The sequence below is a fragment of the Centroberyx gerrardi genome, chromosome 3, assembly GCF_048128805.1.
Source record: "Centroberyx gerrardi isolate f3 chromosome 3, fCenGer3.hap1.cur.20231027, whole genome shotgun sequence".
In the NCBI taxonomy this organism is placed as follows: Eukaryota; Metazoa; Chordata; class Actinopteri; order Beryciformes; family Berycidae; genus Centroberyx; species Centroberyx gerrardi.
Genome location: NC_135999.1, coordinates 29,187,907 through 29,213,001, shown reverse-complemented (window position 1 = coordinate 29,213,001; position 25,095 = coordinate 29,187,907). Strand labels below are relative to the sequence as shown.

General features: G+C 43.4%; 2 protein-coding genes across 2 annotated transcripts in view; both read right to left on the bottom strand.

Annotated features, from left to right (window-relative positions):
- Positions 1 to 3,659, bottom strand: part of abcc10 (ATP-binding cassette, sub-family C (CFTR/MRP), member 10) — a 30,442-nt gene extending 26,783 nt beyond the window's left edge. Inside the window, exons 1-3 of the mRNA XM_071909015.2 lie at positions 3,626 to 3,659; positions 2,780 to 2,992; positions 442 to 1,813 (exon numbers count right to left, since the gene is read on the bottom strand). Coding sequence (XP_071765116.1) covers positions 442 to 1,813; positions 2,780 to 2,955 — 1,548 coding nt within the window. The 5' untranslated portion in view covers positions 2,956 to 2,992; positions 3,626 to 3,659. The remainder of the gene's footprint in view (positions 1 to 441; positions 1,814 to 2,779; positions 2,993 to 3,625) is intronic.
- Positions 3,660 to 5,936: 2,277 nt separating this feature from the next.
- On the bottom strand, positions 5,937 to 20,680 carry sp2 (sp2 transcription factor). The gene is made up of 8 exons (XM_071909016.2): positions 20,639 to 20,680; positions 17,235 to 17,311; positions 15,828 to 16,580; positions 13,872 to 14,087; positions 13,159 to 13,450; positions 11,766 to 11,943; positions 9,437 to 9,630; positions 5,937 to 8,386 (listed from the first exon to the last, which is right to left on the bottom strand). The coding sequence occupies exons 1-8, from the start codon at positions 20,643 to 20,645 to the stop codon at positions 8,286 to 8,288; spliced, it is 1,818 nt and encodes a 605-aa protein (XP_071765117.1). The 5' UTR covers positions 20,646 to 20,680; the 3' UTR covers positions 5,937 to 8,285.
- Between the last annotated feature and the right edge of the window lie 4,415 nt (positions 20,681 to 25,095).

Sequence of the window (25,095 nt, the reverse complement as noted above, 5' to 3'; positions counted from 1 at the left end):
GTTTCTGTGTGTTACTGATATATTTTGTTCAGCCTATGTGAGCAATTTCCTTGTTGTGCTTTGGTCTGTGTATCGTACACCAGGTAAATTTAGCTAAGCAATCAGATTGGTCAAAGACGTGCTCTGTGATAAATCCCTTAAAGCTCAGCCACCTGTGATTTATTAGTTGCTACTGCAACTCTTACCAGGGAGCTAGTTAGTTAGGTGTTCTCCTGTTTTATTAGACAATACTCATGCTTTTGCAACTGTTGTATAAAAGCCATAAAACCCTTGAGGGCATTCTTTGCTGGGGTTATGGGTACAATAGTGTTATTTCTAAACGGCATCACTTGTGGTATGTAAGTGATAAAGGAATTTCCCACAATGGAATCAATTACATAATACTACTACCACCAATATTACCACTACAGCATTTGTAACAGCAATCCAAACAGGTCTCACCTTAACACGGCTGTCCTTGTACCTGAGCATGTGTTTGTTGTTGTCAAGGATACGGGAAGCGAGGACCTTGTTGAGCGGCACCAGCAGCAGGGCCACGCCCAGGCCTCCCAGGAAAGCCACGCCCACCTGCAGGTACAGCAGGTAGAGGGCAATAGAGAACTGGAAGGGCAGGCTCCACAGCTCGTGGAAACTTCTGAAGAAGTTGACCACGCGGTCGGAGTCCGTACTCATGAAGTTCACCACCTCTCCCAGGGTGAAGCGGGCCAGGCTGCTGCCGCTGACCCGCAGCGCTTTGCCGTAAATAGCCGAGACGAGAGCAGCGCGCGCCGACAGCGCCACCTTGGAAACCTCGAAGACGAAGATGTTTTGCAGGATGGCCGAGAGCAGGCTGCTGGCAAAGAGCCCCAGGGCGCACCAGGCGCCCCAGCTGACAGGGGCTCCCTCCTCCTCCATGAAGGCCACCAGGCTGCTGAGGAGCAGCGGACCAGCAAAGCCCAGCATGTTGCCCACCAGCTTCAGCAAGCCCAGCATGTAGTACCGCAGCCCGAACGCCTTGTGCAGCACCCTCAGCAGTCCCACCTCGCTGTCCAGCTCCAACGGTTCCTCCTGGTAGCGTGAACTCCAGGTGCCATTCAGCAGATTTCTGCTGACCGGCCTGGGCCACTGATCCTGCCGGTTTCGGGCCGCTGCCCCCTGCTGGCTGGCCTCCCAGCACTGGTGGAAGTACCGACAAATCACACTAGTGCGCAGTTTCCGAGGAAGGTGATAGACGTCGCACGGCCTGTCCAGTTCTCCACGCTGCCCTCGCCGCAGGAGAGGGTTCAGCCACAGGTAGAAGAGCCGGGAGACACAGCCGCTCCCGTCCTCAGCCACCATCTCACCTGTATCTGGGTAAGCACTCTCCGGAATGAGGGGTGATCCGTCCACAGCGTTGATATACAAGGTGTAACTAGCATCACCGATGCAGGGGAGTGCAAACGCCAGGAGGTAAACCACAAGAGAGAGTGTCCGGGCCGAGGCGAGCGCAAACCGCGTCACTCTGAGAGGCTCTGCCAGGTTCAGATACGCCTCACTGTAGCAGTAAGACGTCAAGGTGATGACCAGGTTTGGGACAGAGAGGAGAACCAGCAGAAGCAGCGCTGGAGGCCCTCTGGTCCTTCTGAAGGCGCTCCGCTGGAGAACGATCATGGCGCTGAAGTGGACCAGCCAGGCCAGGATGGCACAGCCGTCAGCCAGGATGTCCAGGTACATGTCCCCCGGGTGGAGGAGGGTCACCAGGACGACATCTCCAGTGAAGAGCAGCGCCAGCAGCAGGGCGGAGGCCAGCCTGAGCCTCCAACCACATGGAGGAGAAGTCTGGAGGAGGCTGCATCTGAGGAGCAGAAATGAAAGATACATTTACTGACCAAGAAAGATTTGGTGAGCATGTATGCTGTTTTTTTCTCTATTTCACACTCCATCAGTTACAGGCATTCATCCTGAGCTGCCCAGTTCTACTCTTGGCCACTAAGCACTGGGGGGTTACTAGGGGGTTACTTGCCTTGCTCAAGGGCACCTGGACAGTAATTGACCATTTGAAAAATAATGATTGACATAGCGATCCACCAATCTGTGCTTAGCTTCCGTCTACTTCCTCCGACATGTTGCTCCGTCAATTCTGACAGTTCCAAACGAGCCTCCGACACGCACTGAGAGTTTGGCTCAGAAGTACAAAAGTACAGCTTTTGTTGCAGCGGTTTGACTCTGACAAGGTAAAAATGTGTTTTTGGGGAACCACAGAGTCAGATTGTAGCGTCTATGGTAGCATCCATCTTCAAAGTTTGTCAGAGTCAGACATAGCAACGGTAACTAAGGGGGGCGGGAGTCAACAGAATTGTTGCAAACGGTCAATTGTTGAGGGAGTGGCGAGTCATTCATTCACTTTTCCTGCCCAGATTTTCCCAGTAGGTCCGGGGATTTGAACTGGAATCTTTAATGGGAGATGACTGCTTTCCTGTTTTTTGTGTCCTGATCACATCCCACATATTTGGGTAAAAAATATTATAAATAAAACATATTTCAGTTGCAAATTAGACTTGGCATGCATGTCTCTTCTTTTGAATACGCTTGGAGCTTGAATTCCATCGTCTTCTAATGTTTAAAACATCAGAAAGTATTGACAGATATTATAAGGCCTGCTGTGTTCAGAAGTGAAAAGTCTGTTGATGCAAGAGTAGGACTGCTGTTGAGTTTTCACAGAGATTAACAGCAAAACTGAATGAAGTTACACTTGTCTTTTTACACCAGGTGTGGATGATGTCGGAGTGAAGTATTCATTTTGCCAGCAGGTATGACCTACCTTGGGATGCTTAGGTAGCAGGCACTGAAAACAGCCATCGCAGCATGAGGCACGGCTCCCAGGACCAGCTGGTTGAAGCAGGGGCTGAAGGTCCCATTCTGCCACACAGGGAACGGCTGCTGTCCGTCTGTGTGACAGAGACCCACCACCAACTCTGCTGGGCCAAAGTCCCTCATGCCTCTCCCTGTTCGCCCGCCATCACACTAGAAAACACTTACAGAGCAAAAATGGAAAAGGTACTATGAAGTTTTTAACGAGTTCATTAGAGAGAGATGAGAGTATGTTAGTCCTCTAGTCGTCAGCACTCAGAAATGTGGCAAATCTCACTCAGGTATGCGTTTGCTTTTGGAGCTGAGACATCAGTAACAGTGAAGCTAAAAGGTAACTAAAGGAAACTTAATGTTTTGCTGTGTGGTAAGCAGGTGAACCCAGACAGCCAAAGACATGTGTGAATACAACAGACTTTCACACCTTCCATGAAGAGGTTGGGATCAACAAACTTGACAGCTACCAGGCAGTTACTTGAATTTGGCTAGTGTTAAATTTCTTCAACCTTTCTAATATGTTTCAGCAATGACCTCTAACAAGTCACTTAGCTGAAAATTAAAGTGGTAAAATGAGAGACAGCAGAAAGTTTTTCCGACTGGGAGTAACCAGCTGGCTAAACTATGTAAACAAAAGTATCTGGCTAGCTTGCTAGCGAAGTAGCAACCAGTTTAGCTAGCTGCTCTGGTAGTGGCGAGCTGTTTATTGCTCAGTTCAGAAAAAAACACTAACGAGATGCATTTGTGTTCAATATAACTCAACAAGTTGACTAATGCAAGGCAATTATTATGACAAAGCAACCTTGAAGTAACACCGGCTTCCATCTAGTAAGCAGAGAGAGGAGGTAGCTACGTCGACTCCTGATGATGCAGTACGGCGAGTTTTTCAAAATAAATGTCCCATACAAGTAAACAAATCTTTATGTTTGGGTAGACAAACATAGCGGCTGGAAATGAGAAATTGGAATATTTTTGTAATTATTATTAATAATAATAATAATAATAATAATAAAATACAAACAGGTCAAACAAACCAAGAAACAGACAAAATGGTTTGATTTCTTTATTGAGGGGGTGACTGTAGAAAAGGAGCAAGCTCTCTGTAATAAGCACCTTAATACAAGTTATAAAATTAATTGCTGGATCTCTGGGTTCTCCTGATATGAAAGGAGCACAGGACTGGCTGTAGAACATTATGAGGAATAAGGGCTTGGACAGGGAGAAGCATTTCATTCACAGAAACCGAGCAATATAAATTTCTCAATTTGGGAACCTCATCATATTTAAATACAATTAAAATTAAAAATTACAAATTTGGAACCTGGGATTTTGTCAGTGCACATTACATTAGCATGTAACATAAGCTAAAAACACAAAAGGAATTCTACAAATGTCGTTACCTGGAATTAGACAGACAAAATTCTTTAAATACTGGGTGCAGCTGTCTAAGGCATCTTTAATTCAATAGAAAAGAGATAATCTAGAAGTCTTGTACAAAGCAGGAATGAAGCTATACAATGTCACATTATATTTTATTCCTTACACACTGTACAAAGTCCACTTCCTTCAGGTCCGGCCACGCCAGCCACAATACTAGGCAGTGTAACTTGTTTTTTTATCCTACATTTACTGTGTCTACCAGACACACACTGTATATACATATTCAGACATAGAATACAAACATAAATATGAGCAGGCTCTTTCTATCCATCCCAGTGGCCTCTCAGGTCTCCAGAGACATTCTTGAAGGAATACACTGACTATTGGGTACATAAGCTTTATGTCCTTTGTTGCCCTGTGAAGCACTTTGTGAGGAAAGCTTGCTAAAAGTGCTTTATAAATAAATCCGACTTGACTAAGCTCTTTGATCAAGTCACCATTGTGCGGTGAGACTGGCAGCAGTTTAAGCTGTGTTTGCTTGGGATTTAGTGCACTGTGGTGCTTTTGATAATGTTTAGCCAGGCTGCACCATCCATTAAACATACAGTATGCCAAAGCATTAACACACACCAAAGTGAAAACTAAATAAACAGCAGACACACAGAGGTGAAACTGCTACCAATCGTCTTCTCTCCCTATGCTAATTTGACCAAAGAGCTTATTTGCCAATAAGTCGGTGTATTTCTTTAATGAAAGTAACTCCCATACAAGATCAGATTTAAAAATGTAGATGAGCTGTTAGAGAAAGGTCAGTACGACTTCATTATATCCAAAAACAATATGAGCAACAATATGTTTTCTGTAAAGCAAATGACATTAAGTAACTTGTGTGAATACTGTACAGTAGGCCTAATGCTGGTCATCTGTATATCAATACAAATCAAACTTCTCAAGTGTTAATTCAAAATTAAAGCTATTACATAGCCGGAAATATGTACAAAGTAACTGATCGTAGGCCTGAGAAAGCTTTTGATGTTGTTTTTTTTTTGTATCTCGTGACATGATTGTCAAGTCAGGCCAGTATTTGGAAATCGAATCATATACACAGCAATGCATAGGCTACAAATCACCAAATCAAAACTATACTGTCAAGCAGAACATTGTTACTCTGGAAATTGTTTACATTTACCAGTACACAGGATCTGATGTAAGCGTACCCTTGTGCTGTCACAGTTGGGCGAGCACCTATGTAAAAACCTGGCTTGGGTGTCAAGAGGAAAGGGCAGCGGGTGACAGCGGGTGTCATGGGGCGATCAAGTGGGCTGCTCCCGTCACTGATGACTTGCATCCTCAGCACCTACAGAAGACTCAAGAGTGAATTCTGGCGTCCCAGAACCACCGCCTCTAAAATAATCCCTGGTTTCCAAACAAATAGGACTTCTGAGAGACATAAAGCATAATATGAAGGCCCATGTAGCACGCACTGTACATGTAAATCCATATAAGGAAGCAGTCAAGGATGCAAGAGCAGCACAGTCCTCTGACATTTGGACTCTCTTCAGGGTTTTCGATTCAGATCTGTCTCCCTCCTCAACACAGAAAACTACTGAGGCTTCCCCAGAAAGAGCTTCTCTGGTGAGGTGGAGAATATTAGGTAACGCCTAACATTACCCCCCCCCCCTACCCCACGTCGCCCTGTATCTTTTAGCGGTTTTGGGCAAATTCTCGTCGAGACCCTAGCAGACGTCATTTCACACATGAAATCCTCATCAGGCTTCTTGGATATCATCCAGATCAAACTGCTCAAAGAGGTCACTGGTGACATTGGCACAAACCTTTCATCTATCTTTCAATAAATAGCTCACTGACTTCTGATATAGCCATTCTTCCTTCAAACATGCTGTTGTCCAACCTCTACTGAAAAAACACTAACCTGTATCGCTTTGCTCTCAACAATTACAGAGCTATCTCCAGACTGCCATTTTTAGCCAAGGTACTAGAAAAGGTTGTCTCCTCTCAGGTAGTATATTTCATGAAAAGTAACAATATTTTTGAAACATTTCAGTCAGGCTTTAGAGTCCACAGCAGAGAGAAACTGCTCACCTGAGGCTTACTACCGAACTCCTCCTTGTTGCCCCTAGAGGCGACTGTTCCTTCCTGCTTCTCCTTGATCTTAGCCCAGCCTTTGACACGACTGATCACAACATATTGCTTGATCACCTGGAAAATCGGGTAGGGGGTCACTGACATAGCTTTCAATTGGTTTAAATCTTACCTTCTGAATAGAACCTTCTCTGTTGTATTAGGTAACTGCCACTTCTTCTAAAGCTCTTCCCAAATATGGTGTTCCACAGGGGTCAATCCTAGGCCCTCTATTATTCTCCATTTATATGCTTCGGCTTGGCGGGATCATCCATAACCATAATATTCATTTTCACTGTTGCCACAGAGATATACCCAAAAACCGCTGGATGTCCCAATATTTCCTCCATATAATATTTGACAGCTATCCAACCATCCAATGTTAAGCCTGTAGCCAAGAATTTGGGTGTGATATCTGATTCAGAGCTCTGCTTTAATGATCAGGTTAAGAGGGTTGTTCAGACTTGCTCCCTTCAGTTAAAAAAAAAAAAACTGAAGGAAGCAAAAAAAGTCAATAAATTAAAAATAAAATGTTCAAAAAAAAAAAAAGGAAGGCTTTTCATCCTTTGCTGATCTTGAAAAAGTTATCCATACCTTCATCTCGTATATTGTAATTCCCTCTGTTCCTGTTTGAGTCAGAGTTCCAAAATGCAGCAGCGAGGCTCTGAACCAGATCAAGAAGTCGGGATCATGTCGCCCTCATTGTAGCAGCTCTATACTGGTTTCCTGTTAGTTTTAGAATTGATTTTAAGATTTTACTGATAACTTTTAAGGCACAGCGGGGTCTGGCCCCCAGCTACATATCACACCTCTTAACCCTCGACTCGGCTTGTAATTAAAGGCCTTTGCTGTCAGAGCCAGCCAGATAAATATCATCTTTTAAATCCCTTCTCACAGCTTACTTGTAAAGGAAAGCCTTTTTATAATGTTCTGTTTATGTCCCGTTTTTATCTCTGTTGTAATTTAATCCTGTTTTTATTTTGTGTTTTAATTTTGTGTCCGTTCACTTTTTTATTCCACTTTTTATTGTAATTATTCTTATATTTGTTTTGTAAAGCACTTTGTAACGGTTGTTTGAAAAAGCGCTACATAAATAAAGTTTATTATCATTATTATTATTACGTATGGTGGTATGCATATACACACACATTTAAAAAAATATATATAGCCAATGTAAACTTCGAGAGGTTTTCAAGAGTCTCATATGGGTTTCATGTAATGGTCCCCGGGTTTTTGGACATACAGGTTTTAGATCGGCCGAGAGACTCACGCTGAAACACAAACAGCGTAACTGAGAGCAAACAAAATGACAAAAATTACCATTCCACTGAGGTAAAAGAAAAATCTGTTAAATTTACAGAAAATGGCTTTAAATAAGGGTTTCAATTTTACTTCTTCTTTTTAACCACGGTGCTTGAGCCCCTGATGTTCCATGACAAGAAAACAACAAAGCCTTGAGTAAGTAAAGCAAAGCAGGAGTTGGGGGAAGAAAAACAAAGGAGAATCTGTGACTGGAGTCCTGTGGGCTTGGGTGTTTTCTGTCTGAATAACTCTGCGTACATTCTTCCCCCAGCGAAGTCCATGAGTAAGTAAGCAGAGCCGAGCGTCTGCGCCTCAAATGTCTTAAACCTCGCCCGTCTCGCCGTCCTACGCGTTCAGCCTACGTAGCGGAGCTGGCCGGCAGTCAGAGGGAAAAAAAACGAACAAAATATTATTAATAATAAATTTGCTGGAACAGTTTGAAGTCCGTCAGGAGGGATTCGTTTGTACACGCAGCGTCCGAGAGGAGTGAGAGGGGATATGCGGTCTTTTTTTTTTTGGAGTATTTCCCATTATGGGACAAGAGACAGACACTCCCTTGGTATGGTCTCCCCTGCCCCCCCTCTGTGCAGTCTGGTTCATGAGGGTGTGTCTGTGTATACGCTCAGTATACAGTCCGCTCACAAGTTCTTGGTGTTTATGTGAGTTTTGTAATGCTTCGTCAGGTGGTCGCTCCTCATGAAGCGTTTCTGACACTGGTTGCACTCGAAGCGCTTGTCTCCTGTGGGGGAAAAACAAAACGATGGGATGATGATTTTAATCGTAGGTCACCAAAAGTTTTCAAATGAACTTTTCCAGAAAAATATCTTTTGAAAATCCCAGGATATTTCCTGGCAAACTCATGTTATGGTAAGCAGTATTTCACCTGCTGGGATCACCTTTTTTCACAATCTGTTATGCTGTCTAATACACAACAGCATTTACATCTGAAATGATCCTTCTGAGTATGTTGCTAGATATTGTGATAAAGATTATTAAATCCAAATTATTAGTCATGAAGATCTGAGAAATTATTTGTCCGCACTTGCCGATGTACTAATATTTGAATTATGATTTGCTGAAACCAAAATTACAATATACACAATTATACAGCGTTAATTGCGCAGCCCTAATGATAGGTATTGATTTGTCATGCTGTATGTTGTGCCCCGAAAATCCCCTGTGGATACATGTTCAAGTTACAGACACGCACACATGTGCCTTGATATTTGTATATTTGGCAGCTATTATTTTACAGTGAGTTAGAGTATGATTGACATCCATTTTTAGGGGGAAATCATTCAATAGTTAATGATTCAATATCTCTAAAATCTAGAGGATCCAGTCTATAAAAATGTCATCACTTTATCAACCAAGAACTGCATTAGGCGACTTTGTCCGTTTGTCAGTAAACGTCCTACAGCTCGCTCATGTTTACCAGCCGGCCGGTCTGTGATGCATGAAGGAAACCAAAGAGACGAGAGAGGAGAACGCTTCCTGTGGGTGGAGGAGTGTCCGTACTGACACCAGGATTTAATATGGGCAAATACTGTGAATCTACAGCGTCTCAATTAGTGCAGATAGGACACTCATCTCTGTTGAAGCCCACTTTGTTATTTAGGCTGAGAAGATGGGTGTGTTTTTACATAAAAATCTTGCATGTCAGCTTTAATGTACTTATTACTCTTACCCTAATTTGTTTGAACTTTATGCTATTTATCATTTTGTTTAGTAGCATGAATCTCGATGTGTCTTTTCGATGTATGCCTGTGTGTGTCTGCGGCAGACGGACCTGTATGTGTCCTGGCGTGCCGCTGCAGCTCGTCGCTGCGTGTGAAGCGTTTCCCGCAGAAGACCCAGTTGCAGACGAAGGGCCTCTCTCCGGTGTGCAGCCGGACGTGCGCTCTGAGCAGAGACGTTTTCCTGAACGTCTTCTCACAGCCGGGGATGTGGCAGATGTGCTTCCTCTTCCCCACCTCACCGGGCCTGCAGTGCGCACACACACACACAGAGTAAGACACACAGTAAGTTTTGGTATCGATATACACTAATGCATGAAAGGGTATGAAATGCATGAAAGGGTATGAAAAAGCTTCTCTGATTTTCACAATTTTTCTGTGCACGTTTACTGAGAAAATGATTTGAACATGGACTGATTCTTTCTAGAAAAGCCAATGGCATGTACAACATTTAGAACAGAAAATACCTGACATTCTTTATTGAATAAAATCTGCTTTTATTCAGTAAAGAACGATCTCAAAATGTTTTACAGCGGGTATCTAATAAAAAAATAAACTTCCCTCTAACTCAACAGCCGTTACACCCGAGCTCTACAACCATTCAACACTGACAGAAAATTTGGATAATAAATCTGTAACCGCAAGAAACCACATCACTGTGCTATTTTTCGATGGCCAATGTTAATCGAGCTGTAGAAGATGAATGGACTTCCACAGTAACTGGTAACTCTTGTAGTAGCCAGGGAGCCAATTAGTGATCTTTTTCTCTCTCCTGTTTTTAATCTTACGTGTGTGTACTACTTTGAAGAAAAGGTTTAATTCAGTACACTCTGGTAACCGTTGAATAAAAGCCGTGAAACCTTTGTGGATTTTCTTTACTGTGATTACAGAGCAAGGTCCGAAATTATCACCCGCCAAGCACCAAATGCTGGTAAAATTTGTCTTTGGTGGATAAATCAATAAGCCTCACCTGTTACAATGACCAGTAACTTTTTGAGATGATAACATTTGAACACCTCAGTTATATACAGTCTTTGCCTGTTCTCAAACTTAAACTCTCTCTGACCGTGAGCCAATCAAGTCAAAGCAAAGCAAAGTCTCTGTATCAAACAGGCTCCTGATTGGCTGCCTGTTACGCTCTTCTACACAAAGCAGTAGCGTCTAAACTTGTGTTTCTCTGCTGTCTGGATGGTTAATTAGCCGAACGTCAGCTGAAACTTGAAACATTATTCCCATGTGGCGTCACATAGCAGGTGTGAGGCCACCAACAAGAAGAACTGAAGACAAAGAGAAAAAGATCCACTCTATATGTAAATGAGAACGTTTCATCGGCTCTTGTCTATTTTTTTTATGATAATTTTTTTATTATATTTTGGTTGTTCATTGAGGTAGCATATAGTTGTATACAAATTTAATATAATTCCATACAACACATTATTAATTCATACAAGATTGATTGTGTTATAATATAGGAAAGTTCATTGAACCTGCATAACTCTGCACAGGGGTAACTGACATCATATCTCCACATCTTCACCTGCTCTTGTCTCTTTATTGAATGTTTCACACAGCACCTGATTCTATATATAATATACATATACCATAAAATAATTAATATACATAAAATGCATATTAATTATTTTGGCCAGTAAATTTTTTACTTGGTAGGTGAAGTTAATTTTCAACGTCCGTTTTACCTCGTACCTATTTCACGTCCATCATTACCCATAATCACAGTAAAAAAAAATGCCCTTTTAGGTTTTATTGCTACATTAAAGACCCCATGAAATGAAACTTTTTTTTACCTTTTCGCCAGTGTAGCTGGACTTAATATACACCTATTCACCAATACAGGCCAAAAAATGTTGATTTTATATCAACATTAAGAGACAGCCTCTTTCCGCACTTAGGGGCGGATACAAAAATTTCACCTTATGAAATTCTGATAACCGTTGGAATTATTCCCCCCACCCCCGCTACTTTTTTTCCCAGCATGCAGCTCAGTTCAGCTGCAACATGGTCGAAGGAGTGTTTTTGTTTTTGGCTGCTTCACCTAAAACTCTTTTCCCAGACGGGTGATGGAGAATATTCCTCCATAACCGAATGGAGACTGTGTTTGACACTGAACCGATTTGATGTTGACCTGCCCACTTCCTCAATATCTCATTAATATTCAAATAAGCCCCTCCCACTGATGCTTCCCACCCTAACTGCCTTCACTGTTTCATTTGGAAATACGTCAACACACGGGAGCAAATCACGCTCTCCATGTCACTTCACGGGGTCTTTAACATCTTCATCAATTCCTAGAGTTCTGAACAGGCACCCACTGGACCTCCCCTGGCACCCTTGGGACCCCAGCTCCGGTGCAAGCACACTTGCCTCTTGTCTGCGTCTTTACAGTTGGGGCAGGTGCATGCCATGCGGCGCTTCTTCTCCCCCGGCTGGCTGGGCAGCTCCAGGGTGAGCGTCTGGTCCACCTGGACGGCCGGCTGGCCCTGCGGAGCCGCCAGCTGCAGCCCTCCGCCCTGCATCGTCTGCACCGTTAGGTGCTGCTGGCCTGGCAAACACAGAGACAGACAGACACACTGTAAGAGACACTGTAGGGCTCCTACACATCCTAATTCAGTGATTCCCAACCTTTTTCATATCAAGGACCCCTAATGTAGTACACATTAGGCCCTGCGGACCCTCATTTGACCCAAGTCTGAGTATATTTTTATTGTTAGATATGATTTTGTCCAGAATTCCATGACTATCTGTATTGTAGGTAGAGAGATAACAGAGAAACTATGATCAAAATAGTTTACATTTCTTCTATATTCTCCAATTGTGTTAACTTCTTGTAAATGAAATAATGCTGAAGTTTAATAATTCATCAATTTGCTGGGGACCCCCTGGAACCCTCTCAAGGACCCCTGGTGGTCCCCGGACCCCACGATGAGAACCCCTGCTCTATATCAATACTCCAGTCCTTGACTTGTTGACTGTATTTGAAGATTTTGGATGGTGCTCACTGATGTGTGCTGACAGTGACAGTGAGCAGTGTAACTGTCAAATTGGCCATATCACTCTGTAGCTTCTTCACAACTACAACAAATAACATAACTTCCACAATGACAGTGGGTTAAATATTTTAGTTTTTATACACTCTTGTACAACAGTTAGTTCCAGTCGAGTAATTTGATTGGACAGGATGCATTCCATGAGTGCTGAGGGAACCTGAGGGACTCATGAAGGAACTGTCTTTGTTGGCGGAGACAAAATAACAGACAAAAAATCATAATCTGGTGTCTCAAACCATTCCTACCATTCCTTGATAAATAGCTTTGTTTACATAACTGTTGTATAAAAGCAGTAACACAGGAGAGGGAGGGTTAGGATTAGGGTTGAAGATAATTAATTCTAAACTTTTGTGTAATACTTTTCCAGCCCTTTGCAGGAACCCTGACTTGCACTGTACATGAGGTTGTGTTGTCCCAGTGCCAAATGTCAGTATGTAACTGGGAAACTAGTTATCAGTATGTCTGCAAACTGACCATGGTGATGAACTGACAACAGGCTGATGACTCGATAAAATCATGACTTATGCACACTAGAGCTGCACTTGACAACATACTGTGACCATACTGCTCGACAGCTTCAATACAGAAATATCAGTACCGGTCTTCAAAAACCAATATCGGTCAAACCCTGGTTTTAATCCCTTTCCTTTTACACTTTCCTTTTTACACACATAGTAAACTTGGAAACACACAAACTAACACCGACTCACCCCCTGCGTTGGTGATGGTGACAGGAACTCCCTGCACTTGGACCCCGTTGATGTTGATCGTCTGCACCGCCTGGGCCGTCGAGGAGAGCTGCGCCGGATTCAACGCAATCATCCCCCCCGCCGGCGCGATTTTTGCCAGAGTCCTCTCCTTCCGCCCCCCCGCCAGCGTCCTCTTGGTGCCGGCCATCGGTGAGGTGGGGGTGACGATCGAAGTGGTGGGGGTCGTTGTCGTGGAGACCGTCTCCTGGAGCTGAACGGTCTGCCACTCCCCCGACGGCGTTTTGATCAGGATCTGAGGAGACAAACCTCGGTTAGCCAAACTGATTTTTGAAGTCAGAGCTTTATTTCAGCAATAAGCTTCAGTGGTTTTAGAATAACATGTCTTGTAGCTGCATTGCATTCTATTTTCTGCTCCTGTGGGTGGAGAAATTGGTCTCTCTCCTCTTCTACGATGGATTTCTCCCTGTATGATTGTTGAACGTCTCTTGGTGCAAAATGGCGGCTCTAGAAAGAAGCCCTCGCTCTTTGATTCTGAGGGACTGACAACAAAACCTAACGTTTACCGCTGATGTTTTAGATCCTGAAGCATTTTCTGATATCAAACACCATTGTAGCTGCTGGAAATATCTGAATGTGACGTCACCTCATCTACGTTTTAACATGGATTTTTGGAAGTGTGGTGTGTGGTTATATGTGAGTGTCTGAATGCATACCTGTGTTTGTGTTGTGTCCGGGGTGACCTGCAGGCTTGGGGGCGCTGACTGTCTCTGTGGGACGGGGGGCAGCGTGGCGGAGGCAGCCTGCACCACCTTCAGGGCCTGCTGGGGGATCTGAACCACCTGAGAGTCCTGTTTAGACTGAACCAGCTGGACCTGCTGCACCACCGCTGGCTGCCCCGGGCTCTGCACGATCAGCAGGTTGTTACCCGCCTGCAAACACAAACAGGGGAGAAAATTACATTTTAATGTTCGTGCTTTAGGCATGTGGCCGACGCTCTGATCCAGACTGATGTGACAGTGAATGAGAAGGCAGGGTTCAGTGTGTCGGGCTCATCGCTGCTAATGGACACGGTTGCTGTTGAGGAGGAACAAACCCTGTGATATTTCAGTGACTGTCTCTCTAACCACTAGGCCACCCTGCCACCACAAGTTAGTGAGTTTATATGGGATATAACATGGGATATATCACATTCTCACTCAGCTGGACTGGGTGGGAAATTACACAACATCCTGGGTTTGATTCCAGTCTGGGACCTTTGTCGCATGTCATCCCACAATCTTTCCTGTCTCTCTCCACTCTGAACTATCAAATAAAAGGCAAAATGCCCCCAAATAATTTTAACTATTGATGAAGTTTTGCTGCCAAGTTTATTTTGCTCAATTACAAAGGCTAATGAAGTCATATTTTTCCTGTCCCATAGCACAAAATGACGACAATGTATCTGCAAGGGGTTCACAGGGTTGTGATTTAATGATTACTTGGCCAGCTGCTGAGATTTCTGGCTTTCAAAACTCACTTTCAGGCCCGTTCAGTTTTGGAAACAATTCCCACCCACTCGCATTTTCAGCTGCTCTACGATGGAGGATGGTGCCAAGCCAAAAAAGCAAATCCCAAAGCAGTATTATTATTACAGTATTTTGCATGGTGATATATCACCTCTTCACAAGATGTTTCTGTTGGGTCTCTGGTCTTCTTAGCTAGCTTACTGTGAGATTTAGTATCACTTGTCTGGTGTTAATTCAATGTACACTTCCACAGAGTAGAGGCCCAAACGCACTGGATGAGATACCCGATGGACATAATTTTAAGGTCCTAATTCGATGCTTCTTGGCACACTGCAGGCAGGTGACTTGAAGTGTCAGCAATATTGGCATCAGCACTTCACCACCTCAACAGGTAACATTACTTTCATAGTTTCTTGAGAGTGATGAAACAGATGCTCCACGACCTGTTCTACAGTCGGCTTCTTAAATTTGGAGACCAGATAGTAGAATAACTAGCCAATACCGTGTTCTTATTTAATCTAGCCTATATATCTGAACAATGGTATGCTACTAGCTAAATTAGTCATCTGGCCCAGAAATAGGTCACTGCGGCTCAAGAAACCTGACAAACAAAACCTATAAACCCAAGTCAAAAGCAGACGTGAAGATAGTTTGAAACACCACTTGATGCTTGTAGTGCGGTTTGGTCCATTGAAAATAACTGGTGTGTTTGAAAACGTTTGCCTCTGATGCTTCCAGTGCATTTCCGCCTTAACGTCACACTGAAATCAAGAATGACTTTTTCGCCTTTTTAGCTCATTCTATCACACCATACACGCAAAAACATTTTTTTATTGTTTTTATTGTATTTCAAAATCAAAATCTCATTACTTTTACTTCCTGGAAAGTGTAAAGTCTTTAGTGGTGACTTCATGCTGCACCAAGGAGCGATATAAAAACTCCAACCAATAAAAATCACACATTTTTGAACAATCGCCCCTCCCATTAAATAAAACTGCGTTTCTCTCCCTAACTGATCTCCCATTGGCTTACACTTGAATGCTTCCTCCCTGTGTTATGTCCCGCCCCAACATCCTGTTTCAACAGGATGTTGAAACAGGATGAAGGAAGCAAGATGCTCTTAAAATGCGGTTTCACTGACTTTAACAGAGAGGCCAGACGTACCTGAATAATATTGTCAGCAGCTTCTATCAGTATGGTCTCCATCTGCTCTGGGGGAGGGGAGGCGGGCTGCGGGGGGAGAGGCGGAGGTTGGGCAGCCAAAACTACCTTCTTCTTCCTCCCTCTTCGTCCCTTCCCCGGAGTGGGAGGGGCTGCTGCCGTCTCCGTGATGATCTGGGCCCCGCCCACCTCTCCCGTAGCCACGTTGAGCGGCAGCGTGAGCCCGCTGGGGAGCTGCACCATGTTGGAAGCAGCGTTGTTGGGCTTCCGCGACCTGGGGGAGGGCTTGATGGCAACGGTCTTCTGCGGCGTGACCGGGGCGGTGGCGGCCGCCGGGGCCGGCATGGTCATGGGAGTGGTGATGATGGCCTGGTTGGTGCCCGGTATGAGCTGGATCTGGCCTCCCTGCGGCATCACCTGGATGGTCTGGGCGCCCTGGATCTGGGGCACCACCTGGTACTGGATGTTGGCGGGGGCTGAGGTATTGGTGCGGGCCGGGCTCTGGATGGTGAGCACGATGGGGCTGCCGGGGCTGGCGGCCTGGCCCAGGCCGGCGGGGAGCTGGATCACATTGCCCTTGGCTGACAGGAAGCCCAGGTTTTTGGGCGGAGCGGGGGCAATGGGGGCCGGTTTGATGGGGAGGAGCCTGCGAGGCTGCGGCTGGGTTGGAGGAGCGGTGACAGGAGCCTGAGCTGCAGGAGGGCCGATCTTACTGCAGGTGGCGGCCAGCAGGGCCAGAGGAGAGGGCTGGGAGTCCTGGAGGGAGAAACAGAGTCAGAGGCAGGGGCACACTAACAACAACTCTGATACAGCAGGCAACTGTGTCTTTAGGATCTGCAATTAAAACCAGTATAAGCAGAACCAGTTTAGCACTTACAGAGAGAGAGATAAGGTGAGATAGAGAGAGCAAAGATCAAGATAAACAAAATAGATAAAACAGATAGAGACAGACAGCCAGGCAGCCAGATAGCTCGTAGTTACGCAAGTCTTGGCTTGTATAACTAAAAACATAAACAATGTCAAACAAGTGCAGGACCAGTTGTGACTTTTCACCTTTATAGTTTGAGTGCACCACTCCGGAAATATCTGTGATCCTCAGGCTTCAGGAAAAGGTCAAAGCATTTTACAAAAATGTCTTTTTTTCCTTCTATTTTATTGCACTTTCTAATACCCTGAGCCATCACCCAGGTTGGAAAAAAACACATAGAAACAAAAAAAAAACAATCCACACCCATCCACTCATTCTAACCAAACTCAGGTATGCACAGACTGTAAAAGGAGTTCATTCATATCGGGCTCTCTACCAGTCTGCAGCAACATGCATGCGTTACGGATTAAGCGTGATCTTGGCACAAGAGGAAAAACCAGAGTTCAGAGAGTACAGGCACTCAGCATCTGGCTGTGACTCACTTGTGTGGAAGTGGTGGAAGGCTGTAGGTATTCGCTGGGACTGACAGCAACAGTGGTGGCCATACTGTCCTGTTGTTCTGGAAAACACACACACACACACACACAGGAGAGTCAGATATAGGTGGCAGCATATATTTTCACTGGCTGGTCTTGTTCAAGGGCATCACAGAACTTACCTACAAAGCGGATATAAGTAAAACACAAATAAACCACTTGAGGCACTTGAGCTGCCAAATGTCCCGCCCTAATCACCATGATAAACTAAACATAACCAGTTATGATAATGAGGTAATTCATCAAGCTAATTAATGCATTAATTGGCAAATATTTCTATGTCAACACATCTGTTCTTGCATAACACATGGGTGGTATTAATATGAACTCTGTATCTTAAAGCAGTGGTTCTCAACCTGGGGGTCAGGACCCCCCAGGACGTCGCAAGATAATTTTAGGGGGCCGCGAGATGTTTTATGGGATGGGAAACTAAACATAGTTCTACTATACAAATTTGTTATCATCATTTTTCAGATTTTTCTCTAATTTTTGCTTTTTCCCTGTAAAATACTTCTTTGATAATTAATCAAATGAAACAACCTGAAAAGGGAAATTCTTTGGCTGACCGCTCTGCATATGCAGCCTGTGACAGGTCCACAAATTGGCATCACGTTTTAAAGGGTCACAAGCCAAAAAGGTTGAGAACCACTGTCTTAAAGCATTAAGGAGTTATGATAGTTTCAAGAAAATCTGTTTTTCCTCATTCATTTGCAAATGTATGCAGCACAGTGCTCCAAAATCTAATCAGATCATCTAGTCTAGGGGGAGGCAGTGGTGTAAGAATGAAGTTTCTGTAATGTATTGATCTGGAGTTACTGTGTTCACAAGAATGTGTCTACAGACAGACAGACGTCACCATGACATAATGTCCCACATACCATGTACCATGGTGGCGGGACATGAAAATGTTTTCTTCACCTTTAACACAGCATTTATGTCTCTGTTGGCCATATGAGAACGTAACTGACCACTGAATGCACTGTCCTTAATTGTTAACTGGTCAATATGAAATCCTGTTTAATTTAGTATTGTAGGTAGCAGCTAACTGGTCTCTTTTTTCCATAATTCTGTTCATGTTCAGTGATGCTCCAGTAAAAATAACATGAGGTAAGCTAAAGATCACATTTTTAGCAGCAAGTACAGAAGAACATTTAAATGCTGCAGTTTCAGCGACAGTCAGACTTCTGCTTTTTAAAAGAATGTGCAGACTTTGAATTTTCTAAAGAAGCACAGGTCAAATAACTGACATCCTATTTTGAAAGCATCTAGAAAGCCGTTTTTCATCAAGTTATCCGACTGGTCATGAAAGCTGTTATCATCTGCCCTGGGAAGCTTTGAGCACAAACAACCATCAGGCTACTGGCGACCATTCAGGAGCTGTAAGCAAAGAAATGCACTATTGGACTGCATTCAAATGCGTTGTGAGGAAAAGACACAAAATTTATTGAATACATTGCATTTCCATTACGAAAGTCAGCATAAGAACACTTAGGGCAGACTGCCTAATAGTTTAAAGAGCAGGGTAAATCTTGGGTACCAAGTAAAGCTGACTAACGGCCAAAAGAGGCTGAGACTGCTACTGTCAAACAGAACCACTCCAGGGTAAGTGGTACAAGATATATGCTATGTTTTACACTGGGTGACCTATCCCTCTAAGCTATTTTTGCTTGAACTGCATTACAGCTTCTCTACAAAAGACATCAATCACAGGTTTAAAGAAAAAAAATCCTGAAACATATTTGAGTGCATCAGTAACGGACAATCTTCTAAAATAAAAACTGGCAATCTGCATCTGTTGAAGCGTTTCCAACTGCCGCATCCCTATGAGATACAGGGTTTCATCTGTGATTTTATGTAGCAGTAGAGCTTGGGGGTATTTTTAGGTTTGGTTCCACATCTGTCCCTGTTTATGAACATAGACAAAACACTGAGATATTAGTATTCAGAGTATTTGACTGCAGCAGCTCAGGGCCATGTTGGCTGGCAGAGAAACACCACTTGCAATCAAACAGCAGCTGTATGGAATCAAACAGCAGGTGACACATAATCAAGTGAAAGCCACAGTCAATGACCGGTGTTTTGGCAACAAGCCACACTAGCAGGAAATGCATAAGCTGTCGAGGGAATACTATAACCTGACTACATCCGTTTAAACAACATATTCACTGATTTAGCTAGGATGTACTGGAACTGCAAAAGTTGCTAATTTCATGTTTTTACTGATCAACGCTAAAGCAGGGGTTTATGATAAATATGCTCAAACATGCGTCATTCTCAACAGAAAAATGAGTTGCTTGTTTTGAAGTCATGTCTGAACAGCAAAGCCTCTTTACACATAATGAGTTGTTTATTTCTTCCGCCTCATCTGGCAACACTGAACTTTACCCTGACAGACAAAAAACAGGGAACTTAAACTATGTTGCATCTGTTGAGCAGTAGACTAAACAGGAGCTGGTTCCTCTGGTGGGGCTAGCTGGCTCAGTTAGTGAAAGCTCTACTGTAAATACAGCTATGGATGGTGGATGGCTTGACTTCACTGTCAAATCAATGAACTTTCAACAAGGTTCCTCAGTCTGCTGAGCCACTTGGCTGAGACACTTTCTGGGAAATATCAACGTGGATGTGTGCTTGCAGAGCTGGTACAATAAGTCAGCAGCTAGAGACACTGTGCACAAAAATGCAAACTGCTTCTGCATTTTCACAACTGCAAAAGGGGGTTCAGCTCCAACCACGGCCAGTTATGTGAGTGTGTCTTTAAGCCCTGCCAGTAATGCACGGATAGAAAAAAAATCCAGGTTGAGCGCGGCCTGAAAATAGCGCCGCCATCAAACACATAGTTGGTTTGCTACTAGTCTTTGCTGTGGACAACCAGCTAACGTTAGCTAGCATTTCTTACTAACCAGCGGCTGGCTGCTGAAGTAGCTAGCAGCTAGCTTTAGCAGATTTGATCTCCGTGCAGCTTAGTTTCTACTGATAAACTGCGCAGGGTGGGAACATTAATTCAACTGCAACATTCATATAACTTTATATTTCATTGTGGAACGGATGAGAGGTGGAGATACACGGCTGGGGCTGGAACTAAAAACAAGCCACTGTAAGGACCAGCTACATAGCTAGCATATTTGGCTAGCTAACGCGCAGCTAGCAAGTCAAACTCTCTTTGATAACGTTACAGAAAAAGGCAGCCCTTTTCCGGAAGTGCATTGCTTCTTTGGTTTGCATAAAGCCCCGTCAACCTCGAACATACTTATTCATAACACATAATGTTCATCGCGTTTTTGTTCAATACAGATATAATGTTTTACGAAGTACAATGTAATATAAACACCAATGTTTTAATTCCTACCCACCGCTCATGACGACATTCGCTCTCCGTGAGCCTTCAAGAGCGAGCCCATGGACGATTCCGCCCGTGCTGCTGCACCAATCCACGGACAATAGGCCGTTGAAGGACGGCTATGCCGACCAATCGCCCTGAGCTGTCTTTGTGATTGAAATTCAACTGAACCAATCACGAAGCACTATTTTCTCACGGACGTCGATGGATGACAATTCCACCAATAGAATATCGAGATTACGCTGAGTGGGGGCGGGACCGAAGATAAACCCTCGACAAGCAGCTGCCCTATTACAGCAGGAATGAGGTTTCACTGACGTCTGTTGGGTCCAATGTGGTTTTTCAGGGGCAGTTCGGTCAAAATAAGAATGACATCCATTTTGATCAATGAGCTTCAAGTCACTTGTTTCTGACCTGTCAAACACTGTCCCATATTTTACTACACATTTACTATGTAAAACAGTGCGGGCTAACGCAGGCTGCACTCAGCCAATGTAAACGGATTATTAGTCTATTTTAAAGCTGTGGCTATGAACACACAAGCTGTCATAATATTATGTCTTGGCCTGTTGATGACTCACTCACAGCTGATTCTGATGTAATCACAGGTCGACTCACCTGGCTCTTCTTATCTGGCCTGGTTTCATAGTATTGACACCTGGTGAAGGCATGTCTGGTGTGCAAGCTGTTGTCTACTGAACACTTCTGTACAGCCTGCACACTGCAGCCTGACCCTCAGCCTGGCGTTTGGCCTAGGATTTGGCTTTATTTTATGTTCAAAGATTAACCCTCAGGAAAATCAGCTATAATGATTGCATAATATATTTTGGAAGAATACTGTACAAAACTATAAATCCCTATGGGATTATTATGGTGATTCCATAGGGGGTAAAAAAGTACATAAAGGCACTATAAACTCTCTATACCAAACACACACACTATAAGTAACTATAGGAATATTATAGGAATGTTATAGCATTACCATAGGACATACCATACCATACCATAATATACAATTAGGTCACTATGAACTCACCATTGAGTACAATAGATACACTGTAAATCCCTGCAGGAATATTATTGAGTTTTTTGTTGTTACCGAAGTAGGTTTAAATGAACTGGAGCTGTACTTAGAATTAACTATGAATAGGCTAGTTAGTTTTCAGAAGTCAATCTATTGAAATATTCTGCCATGCGGCCTGAATGCACACATGTTGAACATATATATTTGTAGAGGGATATGCATAGTCTATTATCTGGTGTCTGTCTTGCTCTCTATAGGGCCGGGCGATAATTCAATATTATCATTTATCGTCTGTCAGTGGAATCATATCGTCATGATATGGTGATTTTGGGATATCGAGACACACAACTCTGCTGTCTGAACTGATGACAAGCAAATCTTATTTTAAATATGAGGTATGAAACGATTATCGCAATATTGATTTCAATCATATATATTCATATGCGTGGACTATATGTATTTATGTGTGTGTGTATGTATATGTATATGCATTTGTGTGTATATGTGTATGTATGCATATATATATACTGTATGTATGTATGTGTGTATGCATCTATATATGTATATATGTATGTATGTACTGTATGTATGTTTTTCTGTATATATCTATATTATTGTTATATGTTATGTTACATCCTGCTGATTATTTGTATTTGACTGAGGAGTCTTTTTTTATGCAAATAAGCATTTCATTATTGCGATGCATTATGTGTATTGTACATATATGACAAATAAAGTTGAACTTGAGCTGAGCAGCTGAACCATCTCTCCCAGCCCCACTCTGTAGCATGTGAGGTCCTGTTGTCCTTGTGCCATGTGTGTCAGTATGTAGTGCGCTGCTCTGTAAGTGGTTAATATGCCTCTGCATCAATGCCGCAAGGACAAATTCCTGTACATGAACTGTACTCAGCAGATGAAAGCGATTCTGCTTCATCTGCTCCACTTGGCTTTCATGGCGGCCGACAGAAAACAGACCGTCCTCAGACCCAGGAGTGAGCGGCTGAACTGATCCCAGCTCTGCCACTGCGCCGCCTTTCACCCCACGGAGAAAATGCTCCAGTCGTGGCTGTCAGTCCCATCTGTCGTCAACATCCACTGAACCGGCCTGCAGAGCTGTGAGCTGTCCCTCTCTCTCATTGGATCGCTCCCCATGACTCTATTCACATCAACAATGACTGCGGCCCTATTCACACAGGCTTTTCCCAAAGAGTGCACTTGACCTTATTCACATACTGTCTGTCTCTCTCTGCATCACCACATGCCTGGAAAAAGAGAGTGCTGTATTTTTAATTTAAGGACTCTTCCCTCTCCACCTAAAGTGTGCAGTTCAGTTGGTGTTATATAGGATGCAGATATACGATCTATCACCTTCTCCCCAAGCAGAAAGAGAGAGCTGCATAATTTAACTGGGATATTACTTCTAGAAGTGAGATTCACCACTGCTCTCTCTCTCTCTCTCCCCCTGTGTGTGTGTGTGTGTGTGTGTGTGTTATTGCTCACAGGCTTTATGAGCGAGCTACAGTAAAGCACTAGCTGCAGAGTTTTTTCGCCCTAAACATTTCAAAGGGAATAGCTCACATTAAAAAATTAAACACTTTCTATGCTGAGAATCCTGCACCAGGAGCTGAAGAAAGAAATGGATGCAGACACCACTCTCCTTATGAAATCGTAGCCTATATGAACGCAAATCAATAGTATACCATACAGCAGTTGCGTTCAGGTGATGGTGGGAAGGTTCGACATCTGGGATTTATGCTAAACAGCGTTGCTTTCACATGCTAGTTTGTTGGAAAATCAAACCCAGAAGACATACAATGAACAAGCATGGACGTCCTGCAGTGTAACAAGGTAATTAAACAAACTTAATTTAAACAAATGTTAGTTATGATTAGTCTGGATAACAACAAATGTGTAATAAAGGTGTGTGTATGTAAGTATAGTATGTAACACAAAACTTGATTTTTCCACCCTGTTGAGAAGGTTAAAGGTTATTACTGTGTAACTTGTAACTATGAAACTTTGGTAGCAAAATTTTCTCTGCCTACTTCATCATCCGATTTCTGGAAGTCTGTTTTTCTGATATACCAGACAGCATGTGAATGCAGGGTAAATCAATCCCATCATTAAAACATTCAAGTTGAAAAATGACAGAGAATGAAATCAGTGCCACACACCAATGTTTTTTTTTCTGTTTTTTTTTTTTTACTGAAAACGCTGAGCCAGTAGCCAGCTTCAGGGTACCGAGAAACAGAATGAGCAAAGTACAACTGGGCATTTCAACAAATAAAACTGACAGGTAGAGATCGACCGTGGCAGAGATACACACTGTGAGGCGGCTCAGTGGGGAAAATGAGGAAACCGGGTTCACTCTCACACCCGGATCATACACTCCCAGGACAATAATGCCAGGATCACACGATTGTTATAGTTGATGCACGTAAACCTGACCAAACGTTTGTGTTTCTTGAGGAAAAAGGAAGCAGAGGCACTTTCCTGTTGTGTGCCAAAGTGAGAAAGCCTTTATTTTTCTATGATCACCCTACATGTTTTTCGGCATGGGTGCCTTCATCATGGCTGTCTCTGATGAAAACAGCAGATGAACACCTACTGTATGCTGAAACATGTAGGGTAGCCAGAGAAAAATAAAGGCTTTTTTAATGTTTTCACACAAAAGAAGAGAGCCTTGGCTTCCTTTATCAAGTATTCTTTTACCCTTGACTCCAATGAGCAAACAGACTTTAAAATCCACCCTAAAGCTCTTTAACACTGTTAAAAAAAACAACTAATGATAATTGGCCAAACATAGACAATGTTCAACAATCACACAGGGAGAAATCATCGTAGAAGAGGCAGAGAGACCAATTTCTCCACCCACAGGAGCAGAAAATAGACCAGAATGCAATGCAGCCACAAGACATATTCCCATACGCCCACTTTTGATTGAAAGGAACAAGTTCACGCCTGTTCTCTGGGGGCTTGTCGAAAGGCATTCTGGGAAATGTAGGAAATCACTAACTGAAGTAGAGGTAGACAGGGTAGGTTGAAGAAAAAAAAAGTAAATTGCAGCACTTCACTACAAAATAACTCCTGGAATGCCTTGAACATCACAGACGGGTGAGATCTAACAGTGTAAGAGAACTTCAGGGTGGATTTTCCCTTTAGTGGTTTGGAGAAGCATGAAGCAGCGGGACACTCTGGTACCTCTGAACCTGCAGTTTTGTGTTTCTGTTGGCATGAAACTGAGTTTGACATGTTGAGGCATGGAGACTGAGCTGCTACTGTTAACTACCACCGGTCAAATATGAAGAATCATGGAGGACAGCCAGTAAAGTCTTTCTTAATGGCTGTAAGCAAACAGACATGAATAATTCTTCATATGTTGAGGTTGATGTGTGGATGAATCGACATTCTTAGGATACTGACAAGTTTTTTAACTGTTCACTGAT